At 44.3% G+C, this 14,118-nt stretch overlaps 1 protein-coding gene across 2 annotated transcripts in view; it reads left to right on the top strand.

The window, feature by feature from the left end:
* The window catches only part of LOC135514825 (cGMP-inhibited 3',5'-cyclic phosphodiesterase 3A-like), a 100,412-nt gene that overhangs the window by 39,649 nt on the left and 46,645 nt on the right, over positions 1–14,118 (top strand). Inside the window, exon 2 of one of the 2 annotated variants that reach the window (XM_064938457.1) lies at positions 13,777–13,827. The exons of the other annotated variant lie outside the window; for it this stretch is intronic. Within the exon in view, the coding sequence (XP_064794529.1) occupies positions 13,777–13,827 (51 nt within the window). The remainder of the gene's footprint in view (positions 1–13,776; positions 13,828–14,118) is intronic. 2 annotated transcript variants of the gene reach the window in all.

The following is a 14,118-nucleotide window of genomic DNA, read 5'->3' as shown; positions in this document are numbered from 1 at the left end:
CTGTGCTGCATTTCATTCCAAAATGTTTTGTTAGCGTTTGCCTTCGTTCACTTCCCTTTGTAGATTTGAGATGATTGGATTGGTGAAAGGGGAGGGAGTAACTATCTGGAATGAAATGTAGCTCAAGACTCAGGTGCATGACTGGTCTTTTCCAGAGACCAGAGAGAGAGAGAGGAGAGGAGGGATGGACTATCTGGGGTAGAGTTTAGCTGAAATACAGGGGTAGTTTACAGTGTCTAACGCCCTGAGAATGAGTCTGGAAAGAGGCTCCACCTGCAGGTGTAAAGCAGCACCCCACAATGTTAGCAATCTCCCCTAACGAGGAGAAACAAATCAAGTAGATAGAGAGACAGTCATCCCAAGTCCTGGAATGTAACTGATTGAAAACCAGGGCTTAAATTACCAGAGAGGAGAGAGACAACATAGAGGGAGAGAGAAGGGGAAGTTATCCTTGCTGGCACTAGGTTGGAAGTGAACATTATATGCGCCATGCGTTTGGACAGCCAAGGAGCCTAAATTGATATGAAGCTATCGTTAGAGAATGATATTACCGTGGTCCCGGGCATCATAAAACAAGTATTATGCTGGTTATGAATGAATCATAGAGCTGTGAATGGTAATCTGGCACAACACTGCATTAGGCCCCAGTGGTTTCCTACCCTCCCATAGTCTTTACATTATCACAAGTGCATTAGAGCCCTAATGAAGGCCATCTGAGAGAGCAGTGGGGCTGAGTGGAGGGCCCACATACAGGTTTGACCAGGTGGAGGTGTGTGTGTGTGTTTAGTGATGCGTGGGTCAGCTGTTTGTTCACCCATCCGCAAACGCCCAACTATATGTGATCGAGTGAAAACCCGCTAATATAGAAAATACGCTGTACAGTCAGAGATGACGAAGCAATGTTTTGACGTACCTTTTCAGATAGGCCTATGTTTGTTCTTGTAATTTCGGACATTTTGGTAAGCTATTTGTTTGTCAACTATACTTAGATACATGCAGCTTCTCTTCTGTCATTGTTTGTTGCCCTAGAATACTAAATGAGTCCTTGTTCACCAGGATAATGTTATACATCAATGGAATGAATGATTCAATCTAGTTGACATTGGTCAAGTTTTCCCTTTCTTCTCAGCTTCTCTCGCCCTGCAAAGATGTTTAGGGACCGGGGATAAAATGCAATAACCCCCAAAAAACAAAATAGTTTTTAAGCAAAATTTCCAAATGACATCAGATTGACCCGTTTTAGAGAAATGAAAAGCTGTCAAAACTACCCAACATGATTTCGACGTAGATGCATATTTTATGTAGTTGAACTACTATCAGATTTTATGAAGCTGATAGAGATCACCTTCATAGACTGTTATTCACTCAAGACGCTGAAAAAAGTCAATCATATTTCTCCACTCCTTCATCCACACAATATTTCATGACCCTAAACCCGCCCACCCTGCGGATGTAACCACGGTGATTGCGGGTTCTGAGTCAAACACGCATCACTATTGTATGTGACTACAATGAGCAGGGCAACGAGACAGAGAGAGATAAGGAAGACACGCAGAGAAGAGGGAAAGATGAGAGAGATGAAGATAGAGGCTGAAGAGAGAGAGAGAGCAAGCGAGATACTGAATTGAGAGCGAGCGAGATACTGAATTGAGAGAGAGAGAGCGAGTGAGATACTAAAGAGAAAGAGCGCACAAGATACTGAAGAGAGAGAGCACCCCGAGATACTGAAGAGAGAGCACGCAAGATACTGAAGAGAGAGCACGCGAGATACTGAAGAGAGAGAGCATGCGAGATACTGAAGAGAGAGCATGTGAGATACTGAAGAGAGAGAGTGAGATACTGAAGAGAGAGACCCAGTGAGATACTGAAGAGAGAGCACGCGAGACACTGAAGAGAGAGCACACAAGATACTGAAGAGAGAGACCCAGCGAGATACTGAAGAGAGAGAGCATGCAAGATACTGAAGAGAGAGAGACAGCGAGATACTGAAGAGAGAGAGTGAGATACTCAAAAGAGAGGGTGAGATACTGAAGAGAGAGACCCAGTGAGATACTGAAGAGAAAGACCTAGCGAGATACTGAAGAGAAAGACCCAGCAAGATATTGAAGAGAGAGACCCAGCGAGATACTGAAGAGAAAGACCCAGTGAGATACTGAAAAGAGAGACCCAGTGAGATACTGACAAGAGAGAGTGAGATACTGAAGAGAGAGAGCGAGATACTGAAGAGAGAGACCCAGCGAGATACTGAAGAGAGAGACCCAGCGAGATACTGAAGAGAGAAACCCAGCGAGATACTGAAGAGAGAAACCCAGCGAGATACTGAAGAGAGACCCAGCGAGATACTGAAGAGAGAGAGACCCAGCGAGATACTGAAGAGAGAGAGTGAGATACTGACAAGAGAGACCCAGTGAGATACTGACAAGAGAGAGTGAGATACTGAAGATAGAGACCCAGTGAGATACTGAAGAGAGATACCCAGCGAGATACTGAAGAGAGAGAGCGAGATACTGAAGAGAGAGACCCAGTGAGATACTGAAGAGACCCAGCGAGATACTGAAGAGAGAGAGAGACCCAGCGAGATACTGAAGAGAGACCCAGCGAGATACTGAAGAGAGAGACCCAGCGAGATACCGAAGAGAGAGACCCAGTGAGATACTGAAGAGAGAGACCCAGCGAGATACTGAAGGTAGAGAGCGAGATACTGAAGAGAGAGACCCAGTGAGATACTGAAGAGAGAGAGTGAGATACTGAAGAGAGAGACCCAGTGAGATACTGAAGAGAGAGACCCAGCGAGATACTGAAGAGAGAAACCCAGCGAGATACTGAAGAGAGAGACCCAGCGAGATACTGAAGAGAGAGACCCAGCGAGATACTGAAGGGAGAGAGCGAGATACTGAAGAGAGAGACCCAGTGAGATACTGAAGAGAGAGAGCGAGATACTGAAGAGAGAGACCCAGTGAGATACTGAAGAGAGAGACCCAGTGAGATACTGAAGAGAAAGACCCAGCGAGATACTGAAGGGAGAGAGCGAGATACTGAAGAGAGGGACCCAGTGAGATACTGAAGAGAAAGACCTAGCGAGATACTGAATAGAAAGACCCAGCGAGACACTGAAGAGAGAGACCCAGCGAGATACTGAAGAGAGAGACCCAGCAAGATACTAAAGAGAGAGACCCAGCGAGATACTGAAGAGAGAGAGCGCGATACTGAAGAGAGAGACCCAGTGAGATACTGAAGAGACCCAGCGAGATACTGAAGAGAGAGAGACCCAGCGAGATACTGAAGAGAGACCCAGCGAGATACTGAAGAGAGAGACCCAGCGAGATACTGAAGAGAGAGACCCAGCGAGATACTGAAGAGAGAGACCCAGCGAGATACCGAAGAGAGAGACCCAGCGAGATACTGAAGAGAGAGACCCAGCGAGATACTGAAGGGAGAGAGCGAGATACTGAAGAGAGAGACCCAGTGAGATACTGAAGAGAGAGAGTGAGATACTGAAGAGAGAGACCCAGTGAGATACTGAAGAGAGAGACCCAGCGAGATACTGAAGAGAGAAACCCAGCGAGATACTGAAGAGAGAGACCCAGCGAGATACTGAAGAGAGAGACCCAGCGAGATACTGAAGGGAGAGAGAGATACTGAAGAGAGAGACCCAGTGAGATACTGAAGAGAGAGAGCGAGATACCGAAGAGAGAGACCCAGTGAGATACTGAAGAGAGAGACCCAGTGAGATACTGAAGAGAAAGACCCAGCGAGATACTGAAGGGAGAGAGCGAGATACTGAAGAGAGAGACCCAGTGAGATACTGAAGAGAAAGACCTAGCGAGATACTGAATAGAAAGACCCAGCGAGACACTGAAGAGAGAGACCCAGCGAGATACTGAAGAGAGAGACCCAGCGAGATACTGAAGAGAGAGACCCAGCGAGATACTGAAGAGAGAGACCCAGCGAGATACTGAAGAGAGAGACCCAGCGAGATACTGAAGAGAGAGACCCAGTGAGATACTGAAGAGACCCAGCGAGATACTGAAGAGAGAGACCCAGCGAGATATTGAAGAGAGACCCAGCGAGATACTGAAGAGAGAGACCCAGCGAGATACTGAAGAGAGAGACCCAGCGAGATACTGAAGAGAGAGACCCAGCGAGATACTGAAGGGAGAGAGCGAGATACTGAAGAGAGAGACCCAGTGAGATACTGAAGAGAGAGAGTGAGATACTGGAGAGACCCAGTGAGATTCTGAAGAGAGAGACCCAGCAAGATACTGAAGAGAGAGACCCAGCGAGATACTGAAGGGAGAGAGCGAGATACTGAAGAGAGAGACCCAGTGAGATACTGAAGAGAGAGAGTGAGGTACTGAAGAGAGAGACCCAGTGAGATACTGAAGAGAGAGACCCAGCGAGATACTGAAGAGAGAAACCCAGCGAGATACTGAAGAGAGAGACCCAGCGAGATACTGAAGAGAGAGACCCAGCGAGATACTGAAGAGAGAGAGCGAGATACTGAAGAGAGAGACCCAGTGAGATACTGAAGAGACCCAGCGAGATACTGAAGAGAGAGAGACCCAGCGAGATATTGAAGAGAGACCCAGCGAGATACTGAAGAGAGAGACCCAGGGAGATACTGAAGAGAGAGAGCGAGATACTGAAGAGAGAGACCCAGCGAGATACTGAAGAGAGAGACCCAGCGAGATACTGAAGAGAGAGACCCAGCGAGATACTGAAGAGAGAGACCCAGCGAGATACTGAAGGGAGAGAGCGAGATACTGAAGAGAGAGACCCAGTGAGATACTGAAGAGAGAGAGTGAGATACTGGAGAGACCCAGTGAGATTCTGAAGAGAGAGACCCAGCAAGATACTGAAGAGAGAGAGACCCAGCGAGATACTGAAGGGAGAGAGCGAGATACTGAAGAGAGAGACCCAGTGAGATACTGAAGAGAGAGAGCGAAATACTGAAGAGAGAGACCCAGTGAGATACTGAAGAGAAAGACCTAGCGAGATGTTGAAGAGAAAGACCCAGCGAGATACTGAAGAGAGAAACCCAGCAAGATACTGAAGGGAGAGAGCGAGATACTGAAGAGAGAGACCCAGTGAGATACTGAAGAGTGAGACCCAGCGAGAATCTGAAGAGAGAGACCCAGCGAGATACTGAAGAGAGAGACCCAGCGAGATACTGAAGAGAGAGACCCAGGGAGATACTGAAGAGAGAGAGCAAGATACTGAAGAGAGAGAGAGATATACTGAAGAGAGAGAGTGATACGAGAGAGATTGATACAAGAGAGAAAGACAAGAGAGACAGAGAGAGAAAGTTATACAAGAGAGAGTTATACGAGAGAGAAAGTGATATGAGAGAGAGAGACAGAGAGAGAGAGTGATACGAGAGAGAGAGATTGACTGACTGACGAGAACTGCAGGACAAAATAAAAACCCTCCAACCCAAAAAGGCCTGTGGTGTTGATGGTATCCTCAATGAAATTATACAATATACAGACAACAAATTCCAATTGGCTATACTAAAACACTTTAACATCATCCTTAGCTCTGGCATCTGATCAACCCAATCCACAAAAGTGGATACAAATTTGACCCCAATTACTGCCGTGGGATATGCGTCAACAGCAACCTTGGGAAAATCCTCTGCATTATCATTAACAGCAGACTCATACATTTCCTCAGTGAAAACAATGTACTGAGTAAAATGGATTTTTACAAAATTATCGTATGACAGACCACGTATTCACCCTACACACACTAATTGACAAACAAACAAACCAAAAAAATGCAGTCTTCTCATGCTTTGTTGATTTCAAAAAAGCGTTCGACTCAATTTGGCATAAGGGTCTGCTATACAAATTGATGGAAAGTGGTGTTGGGGGAAACATACAACATAATAAAATCCATGTACACACAAAGTGTGTAGTTAAAATTGGCAAAAACACACACATTTCTTCCCACAGGGCCATGGGGTGAGACAGGGATGCAGCTTAAGCCCCACCCTGTTCAACATATATATCAACGAATTGGCGAGGGCACTAGAACAGTCTGCAGTACCCGGCCTCACCCTACTAGAATCTGAAGTCAAATGTCTACTGTTTGCTGATGATGATCTGGTGCTTCTGTCACCATCCAAGGAGGGCCTACAGCAGCACCTAGATCTTCTGCACAGATTCTGCCAGACCTGGGCCCTGACAGTAACCAAGATAATGGTGTTCCAAAAAAGGTCCAGTATCCAGGACCACAAATACAAATTCCATCTAGACACCATTGCCCTAGAGCACACAAAAAAACTATACATACATTGGCATAAACATCCGCGCCACAGGTAACTTCCACAAAGCTGTGAATGATCTGACAGACAAGGCAAGAAGGGCCTTCTATGCCTCCAAAAGGAACATAAAATTTGACATACCAATTAGGATCTGGCTAAAAATACATGAATCTGTTAAAGAATCCATTGCCCTTTATGGTTGTGAGGTCTGGGGTCTGCTCACCAACAAAGATTCACAAAATGGGACAAACACCAAATTGAGACTATGCATGCAGAATTCTGCAAAAATATCCTCTGTGTAGAACGTAAAACACCAACTAATGCATGCAGAGTAAAATTTAGAATTAAAATAGATTTTTTGTTGTTTTGTTTGTTGAATTTGACCCCTTTCTCTCCCCAATTTCGTGGTATCCAAATGTTTAGTAGCTACTATCTTGTCTCATCGCGACATCTCCCGTACTGGCTCGGGAGAGACGAAGGTTGAATGTCATGCATCCTACCAAACACAACCCAAACAAGCTGCACTGCTTCTTAACACAGCGCCATCCAACCAGGAAGCCAGCCGCACCAATGTGTCGGAGGAAACACCGTGCACCTGGCAACCTTGGTTAGCGTGACCTGCGCCCGGCCTGGCCCGCCACAGGAGTCGCTGGTGCGCGATGAGACAAGGATTTCCCTACCGGCCAGACCCTCCCTAACCCGGACGACGCAAGGCCAATTGTGCGTCACCCCACGGACCTCTCGGTCGCGGCCGGTTACGACAGAGCCTGGGTGTGAATCCAGGGTCTCTGGTGGCACAGCTGGCGCTGCAGTACATTGCCCTTAACTACTGTGCCACCCGGGAGGCCTTACAATAGATTGTTGGAGGGTTTGTAAGATTTGATTTACACATCATGCCTACCACTGTGAAGATGCAAAATAAGACAACAAAAAAACAGAACTTGAGCGTGCATAACTATTCACCCACCCAACGTCAATACTTTGTAGAGCCACCTTTTGCAGCAATTACAGCTGCAAGTCTCTTGGGGTATGTCTCTATAAGCTTGGTACATCTAGCCACTGGGATTTTTGCCCATTCTTAAAGGCAAAACTGCTTCAGCTCCTTCAAGTTGGATGGGTTCCACTTGTGTACAGCAATCTTTAAGTCATACCACAGATTCTCAATTGGATGGAGGTCTGGGCTTCGACTAGGCCATTCCAAGACATTTAAATGTTCCACCTTAAACCACTCAAATGTTTCCTTAGCAGAATGCTTAGGGTCATTGTCCTGCTGGATGGTGAACCTCCATCCCAGTCTCAAATATCTGGAAGACTGAAATAGGTTTCCCCTCAAGAATTTCCCTGTATTTAGTGCCATCCATCATTCCTTCAATTCTGACCAGTTTCCCTGTCCCTGATGATGAAAGAAATCCCCACAGCATGATGCTGCCACAACCATGTTTCACTGTGGGGAAGGAGTTCTCGGGGTGATGAGAGATGTTGGGTTTGTGCCAGACATAGCGTTTTCCTTGATGGCCAAAAAGCTCAATTTTAGTCTCATCTGACCAGAGTACCTTCTTTCATATGTTTGGGGAGTCTCCCACGTGCCTATTTATTTATTTTTTTAAATTTTATGTACACTCTTCCATGAAGACAAGCTCTGTGGAGTGTACGGCTTAAAGTGGTCCTATGGACAGATACACCAATCTCAGCTGTAGAGCTTTTCAGCTTCTTCAGGTTGATCTCTGGTTAATTCCCTCCTTGGCTGGTCCGTAAGTTTTGGTGGGCTGCCCTCTCTTGGCTGGTTTGTTGTGGTGCCATTTCCTTTCCATGTTTCAATAATGGATTTAATGGTGCTCCGTTGGATGTTCAAAGTCCCCGTCCGTGATTTGTAATATGTGATTGACTGTAGACCCTGCCACATACAGTTGAAGTCGGAAGTTTACATACACTTAGGTTAGAGTTATTAAAACTCCACAAATTTCTTGTTAACAAACTATAGTTTTGGCAAGTTGGTTAGGACATCTACTTTGTGCATGACACAAGTCATTTTTCCAACAATTGATTACAGACAGATTATTTCACTTATAATTCACTGTATCACACTTCCAGTTGGTCAGAAGTTTACATACACTAACTTAACTGTGACTTTAAACAGCTTGGAAATTTCCAGAAAATTATGTCATGGCTTTAGAAGCTTCTGATAGGCTAATTTACATAATTTGAGTCAATTGGAGGTGTACCTGTGGATGTATTTCAAGGCCTACCTTAAAACTCAGTGCCTCTTTGCTTGACAACATGGGAAAATCAAAAGATATTTACATTTACATTTCAGTCATTTAGCAGACGCTCTTATCCAGAGTGACTTACAAATTGGATATCAGCCAAGACCTAAGAATAATAATTGTTTCAAGTCTGGTTCATCATTGGGAGCAGTTTCCAAACGCTTGAAGGTACGCAAGTATAAACATCCGTCATACCGCTCAGGAAGGAGACGCATTCTGTCTCCTAGAGATGAATATACTTTGATGCGAAAAGTGAATATCAAATCAAATCAAATCAAATCAAATTTATTTATATAGCCCTTCGTACATCAGCTGATATCTCAAAGTGCTGTACAGAAACCCAGCCTAAAACCCCAAACAGCAAGCAATGCAGGTGTAGAAGCAATCCCAGAACAACAGCAAAGGACCTTGTGAAGATGCTGGAGGAAACAGGTACAAAAGTATCTATATCCACAGTAAAACAAATTGTATATCGACATAACCTGAAAGGCCACTCAGCAAGGAAGAAGCCACTGCTCCAAAACTGCAATAGAAAAGCCAGACTACGGTTTGCAACTGCACATGGGGACAAAGAAATGTCCTCTGGTCTGATGAAACAAAAATAGAACTGTTTGGCCATAATGACCATCGTTATGTTTGGAGGAAAAAGGGGGAGGCTTGCAAGCCGAAGAACACCATCCCAACCATGAATCACGGGGGTGGCAGCATCATGTTCTGGGGGTGCTTTGCTGCAGGAGGGACTGGTGCACTTCACAAAATAGATGGCATCATGAGGATGGAAACGTAGATTTATTGAAGCAACATCTCAAGACATCAGTCAGGAAGTTAAAGCTTGGTCGCAAATAGGTCTTCCAAATGGACAATGACCCCAAGCATTCTTCCAAAGTTGTGTCAAAATGGCTTAAGGACCAGCATGTCAAGGTATTGGAGAGGCCATCACAAAGCCCTGACCTCAATCTTATAGAAAATGTGTGTGCAGAACTGAAAAAGCATGTGCGAGCAAGGAGGCCTATAAACCTGACTGAGCTCTGTCAGGAGGAATGGGCCAAAATTCACCCAACTTATTGTGGAAGCTTGTGGAAGGCTACCCGAAATGTTTGACCCAAGTTAAACAATTTAAAGGCAATGCTACCAAATACTAATTGAGTGTATATGAACTTCTGACCCACTGGGAATGTGATGAAAGAAATAATAGCTGAAATAAGTTATTCTCTCTGCTATTACGACATTTCACATTCTTAAAATAAAGTGGTGATCCTAACTGACCTAAAACAGGGAATTTGTGCTAGGATTAATTGTCAGGAATTGTGAAAAACGGAGTTTAAATGTACTTGGCTAAGGTGTATGTCATCTTCCGACTTCAAGTGTACGTCTCGTGTCTGAGCCATTGGATTGCGACTCTACTTTGTCTCTATACTGATGCTTAGCTTGTTTGATTGCCTTGCGGAGGGAATAGCTACACTGTTTGTATTCGGTGATGTTTTCATGTTTTTTAGTACACAGAGTTGTACGAGATCTTCAGTTTCTTGGCAATTTCTCGCATGGAATAGCCTTCATTTCGCAGAACAAGAATAGACTGACGAGTTTCAGAAGAAAGTTCTTTGTTTCCTGCCATTTTGAGCCTGTAATCGATCCCACAAATGCTGATGCTCTAGATACTCAACTAGTCTAAATAATGCTTCTTTGATCGGAACAATAGTTTTCAGCTGTGCTAACATAATTGCAAAAAGGTTTTCTAATAATCAACTAGTCTTTTAAAATGATAAACTTTGCTAACACAATGTGCCATTGGAACACAGGAGTGATGGTTGCTGATAATGGGCCTCTGTACGCCTATGTAGATATTCCATGAACAATAAGCTGTTTCCAGCTACAACAGTCATTTACAACATTAACAATGTCTACACTGTATTTCTGATCGATTTGATGTTATTTGAATGGACAAAAAATGTGCTTTTCTTTTGAAAAACAAACTTTTGAACGGTAGTGTACATAATATGACATTTGTAATGTCTTTATTCTTTTGGAACTTCTGTGAGTGTAATGTTTGCTGTTAAGTTTTATTGCTTATTTCACTTTTGTATATTATCTACTTCACTTGCTTTGGCAATGTTAACATATGTTTCCCATGCAAATAAAGCCCCTTGAATTGAACTGAATTGAGAGAGAGATATACTGAAGAGAGAGAGAGATATACTGAAGAGAGAGAGATATACTGAAGAGAGAGAGAGATACTGAAGAGAGAGATGTACTGAAGAGAGAGTTAGCGAGAGAGAGATATTCTGGAGAGAGAGAGATACTGAAGAAAGAGAGAGAGATACTGAAGAGAGGGAGAGAGAGAAACACTAAAGAGAGAGAATGAGAGAGATAGTGAAGAGAGAGAGAGCGAGATAGTGAAGAGAGAGAGATACTGAAGAAAGAAAGATACTGAAGCGAGAGAGATGGAGATTGAGGCTGTAGAGAGAGAAAAAGAGACTTGAGAGAGAGACTGGAGAGAAGAGAGAGTCATTACCAGTGTTGGTGTTTTGTTCATGGTAAATTAAACACACTGCATCATCATCCTCAGATTAGGTAGATTGCCTCATCTGTCATTTAATAACACACAGACAAACAGAGTTCTCGTTTGCACCTCTGCCTCCCCATCCTCTGTCATCCTCCCTCATTCTCTAGCATGCTCCCTTCATCTTTTGTCTTCCTCCCTGAGAGTTCTTTAATGTTCTACTTTTCTCTTTCTGTCTAAATGAACAAAACACTTAGAGAGTTAGTAGGAGGACATATCAGGCTCCCTGTTTGCTCATTAGATTTTCATGAGCTGTACACTCACTGCTTACTCAATCCCCTCTGGTTCAGTGGTGGTCCAGTGGAGGTATCCTGTTCTTCTGACCAGGGACCTCTTTTTTACATTTCAGTCATTTAGCAGATGCTCTTATCCAGAGTGACTTACAATAGTCAGTGCACGCATTTTTATACTGGTCCGCCGTGGGAATTGAACCCACAACCCTGGCTTTGCAAGCGCCCGTCTCAGACTGAGCCACACGGGACCCAGTTACTCTGTTACTGGTAACTTGTTTAGAACTGGTTGGTTCTGATGGCTCAGTTGATTAGCGTGCAGTGACTAGTACACAGTCTCTATCACTGGAGTATAGTGGGTTTGATTCCTTAGTGGGCTACTGTATCATGTGTCAACTGTAAGTCACTTTGGATAAAAGTGTCTCCTAAATGCCTCTATTATTTATATGATACATTAAAGCGGTCCCTGGATAAAACTGGAAACAGTTTAAAATCCTAAACCATGGAAAGGAACACTGCTCTGTTTCAAATGCTACTTCTCTAATGATTTTACCAGAGAACTCAATCAAATGAAAGGTACAGCCCCGGGCCTCTATTTTTACTTAAAGTTACTCTGCTGGACTTGTAGGAAAACAGCCCAGACAGACCATAATATAACATATAGACCTGCAGGTTTTTATTGGAAGTCTAGGAAAACTGTCATAAACAATGTTGACACTTGAGAGAAGTCTTTGACAGATGAGAGAAGCTCAAAGCTGTCGGACATAGCCTACATTGTAGACTTGGTTAACTTAATGGCTATTTGGCTGAGACTCACCATCCAACCACGGAGAAGATCAGGTGGGTCTTTCTCTGATTATTAGCCTCTCTGTATGTTTCCTGGTATTAAAACCTATGTGTGTGTACATATATTGTAACGACATACGCAGCTAACTACAGTGTGGTCAGAGGGAGATAACACATATGTGGACTAGAAGCAGAATATGTATTTTTTCCCCAGCTGTATTAAGTAGATACAACACCTGTCTAGTTAACCAGGATGTTGAGTGGTGGTTAGGGGCTTGACTGGCGTTGAGTTGTCATTCGTAGGGGTTAGGGTAAGGGGACTCAGGACAAAGACTGGGGTCAGTGTTACTGAGGGAGGAAGACGACTACAGTACCAGCCTCTCCTCTTCGCCAAAGGACGAGAGTGGAAGAGTTGGAAGAGGCAAAAAAAAAAAGAAACCAGAGAAAAAGTATCGGAATGATCCTTTTATAAATAAATGTTGTTTCCATTGACTCTCTCTGTCTTTTTGAAAAGGTTGTGTTAAAATAATGGAGGTTGAGTTTGTGGCTCAATGGGAATCTGGGTGAGGACCCCACCAATAAGAATTGTTACGTAATGTTACTGTAGGTAACGCACAGCCGGCCGCCCACAGACACAGTCAGCTCATCAATGCAGGACTCATTCTCAACAGCTGAGTTAAGTCGCCCCATCAGACTGCAAAAGACTGGACACTTATAATACAAGGACACCTCTTTTTGCTCCCTGCAAGCAGATACTCAAATCAGAGGCAATGTAACTGATTTTAGAGGGACTCCTTCACCTTGTTGTACATCGGTTCAAACAGTGGGGATATTCAAGCTACTGTATATTTCAGTCAGTTTATGGATTCCCTCTTCGAGGCAGGAAGCCTAGTGGTTAGAGCATTGGGCCAATAACCGCAAAGGCTGCTGGATCGAATCCCCGAGCTGACAAGGTAAAAATATGTCCTTCTGCCCCTGAACAAGGCATTTTACCCACTGTTCCCTGGTAGGCCATCATTGTAAGTAAGAATTCGTTCTTAATTGACTTGTTAAATAAATAAAGGTTAAATAAAAAAAAAAGATAATTCTCCTGCCCCTGCCTTACCATGAAGATTATGCCAGGGTAAACTAGTCTCTGTATCTGCCAGCAAAATGGCAATGATGCTGTGATGTTGATTCTGCGATGCTTCCTGTCTGGCGATGCGAGTGTAAATGAGCCTGCACTTAGAATGGCGTGCCTTCAGGAGGGAGGTTAGTGTGTGTCTATGTTAGTACTGTGTGTTGTCTATTTGCTAATTAGAGTGATTAAAGTTTTAGCCTGGCAGAGGCCATTATGCTGTGCTGAAAGGCTCGGTACGCCCCAGCCTCACTGTGAAATGACATTAAAGCCTTGTTGAACAAAATACAAAGTGTTGAATAGAGGAATAGGAGGGAGGAATGAGAGGGGGACGTAGATGAAGATGAAGCCTGCAAGCGTAGGTAATGCGCTCTTTTCTTCATCAGCACCGCCTCGCATTTATTTTTAGCCCTCAGCGGAGGGAGAGGGGGGGGGGCTTGGAGAGATAGTGGAGGATGATAGAGAAGAAGATACTGTAATACAGTAGTAGACTGGAGTAGACTGGAGGGTAATGGTGAATGCACTCTAAACTGGTGTCTCTCTCTCGTCTCCAGATGATCTCACAGACTGAATGGGACCACAAGAGGGGTGCCCGGGGATCCCAGGTAGGACAGAGAAGGGGAGGAAGGGGGAACATGCTTCTTTTTCTAACCCTTTATTGAATGAACACTTCAGGTCAGTACAGTGATGGGGAGGGAGGAGAGGGGGAGAAAGGATGGAGAATACTTCTGTCTCTAACCGTATTGAATGAACACTGACGGAGTGAGAAATCGATAACGCTACTTCTCACTTCTCCACCTGACTGACCAGTGCTTGTGTGCATATCCCCTCCTTTCCTCCTTTCCGCCTCTCTCCCCCTCTCTCCCTCCCCCCTGGTCAGATGGGGCAACTGCTGT

The sequence above is a fragment of the Oncorhynchus masou genome, chromosome 26 (genome assembly GCF_036934945.1).
Source record: "Oncorhynchus masou masou isolate Uvic2021 chromosome 26, UVic_Omas_1.1, whole genome shotgun sequence".
Lineage (NCBI taxonomy): Eukaryota > Metazoa > Chordata > Actinopteri > Salmoniformes > Salmonidae > Oncorhynchus > Oncorhynchus masou.
The sequence above is the reverse complement of the archived record's forward strand: the minus strand, read 5'-3'. Positions and strand labels throughout refer to the sequence as shown.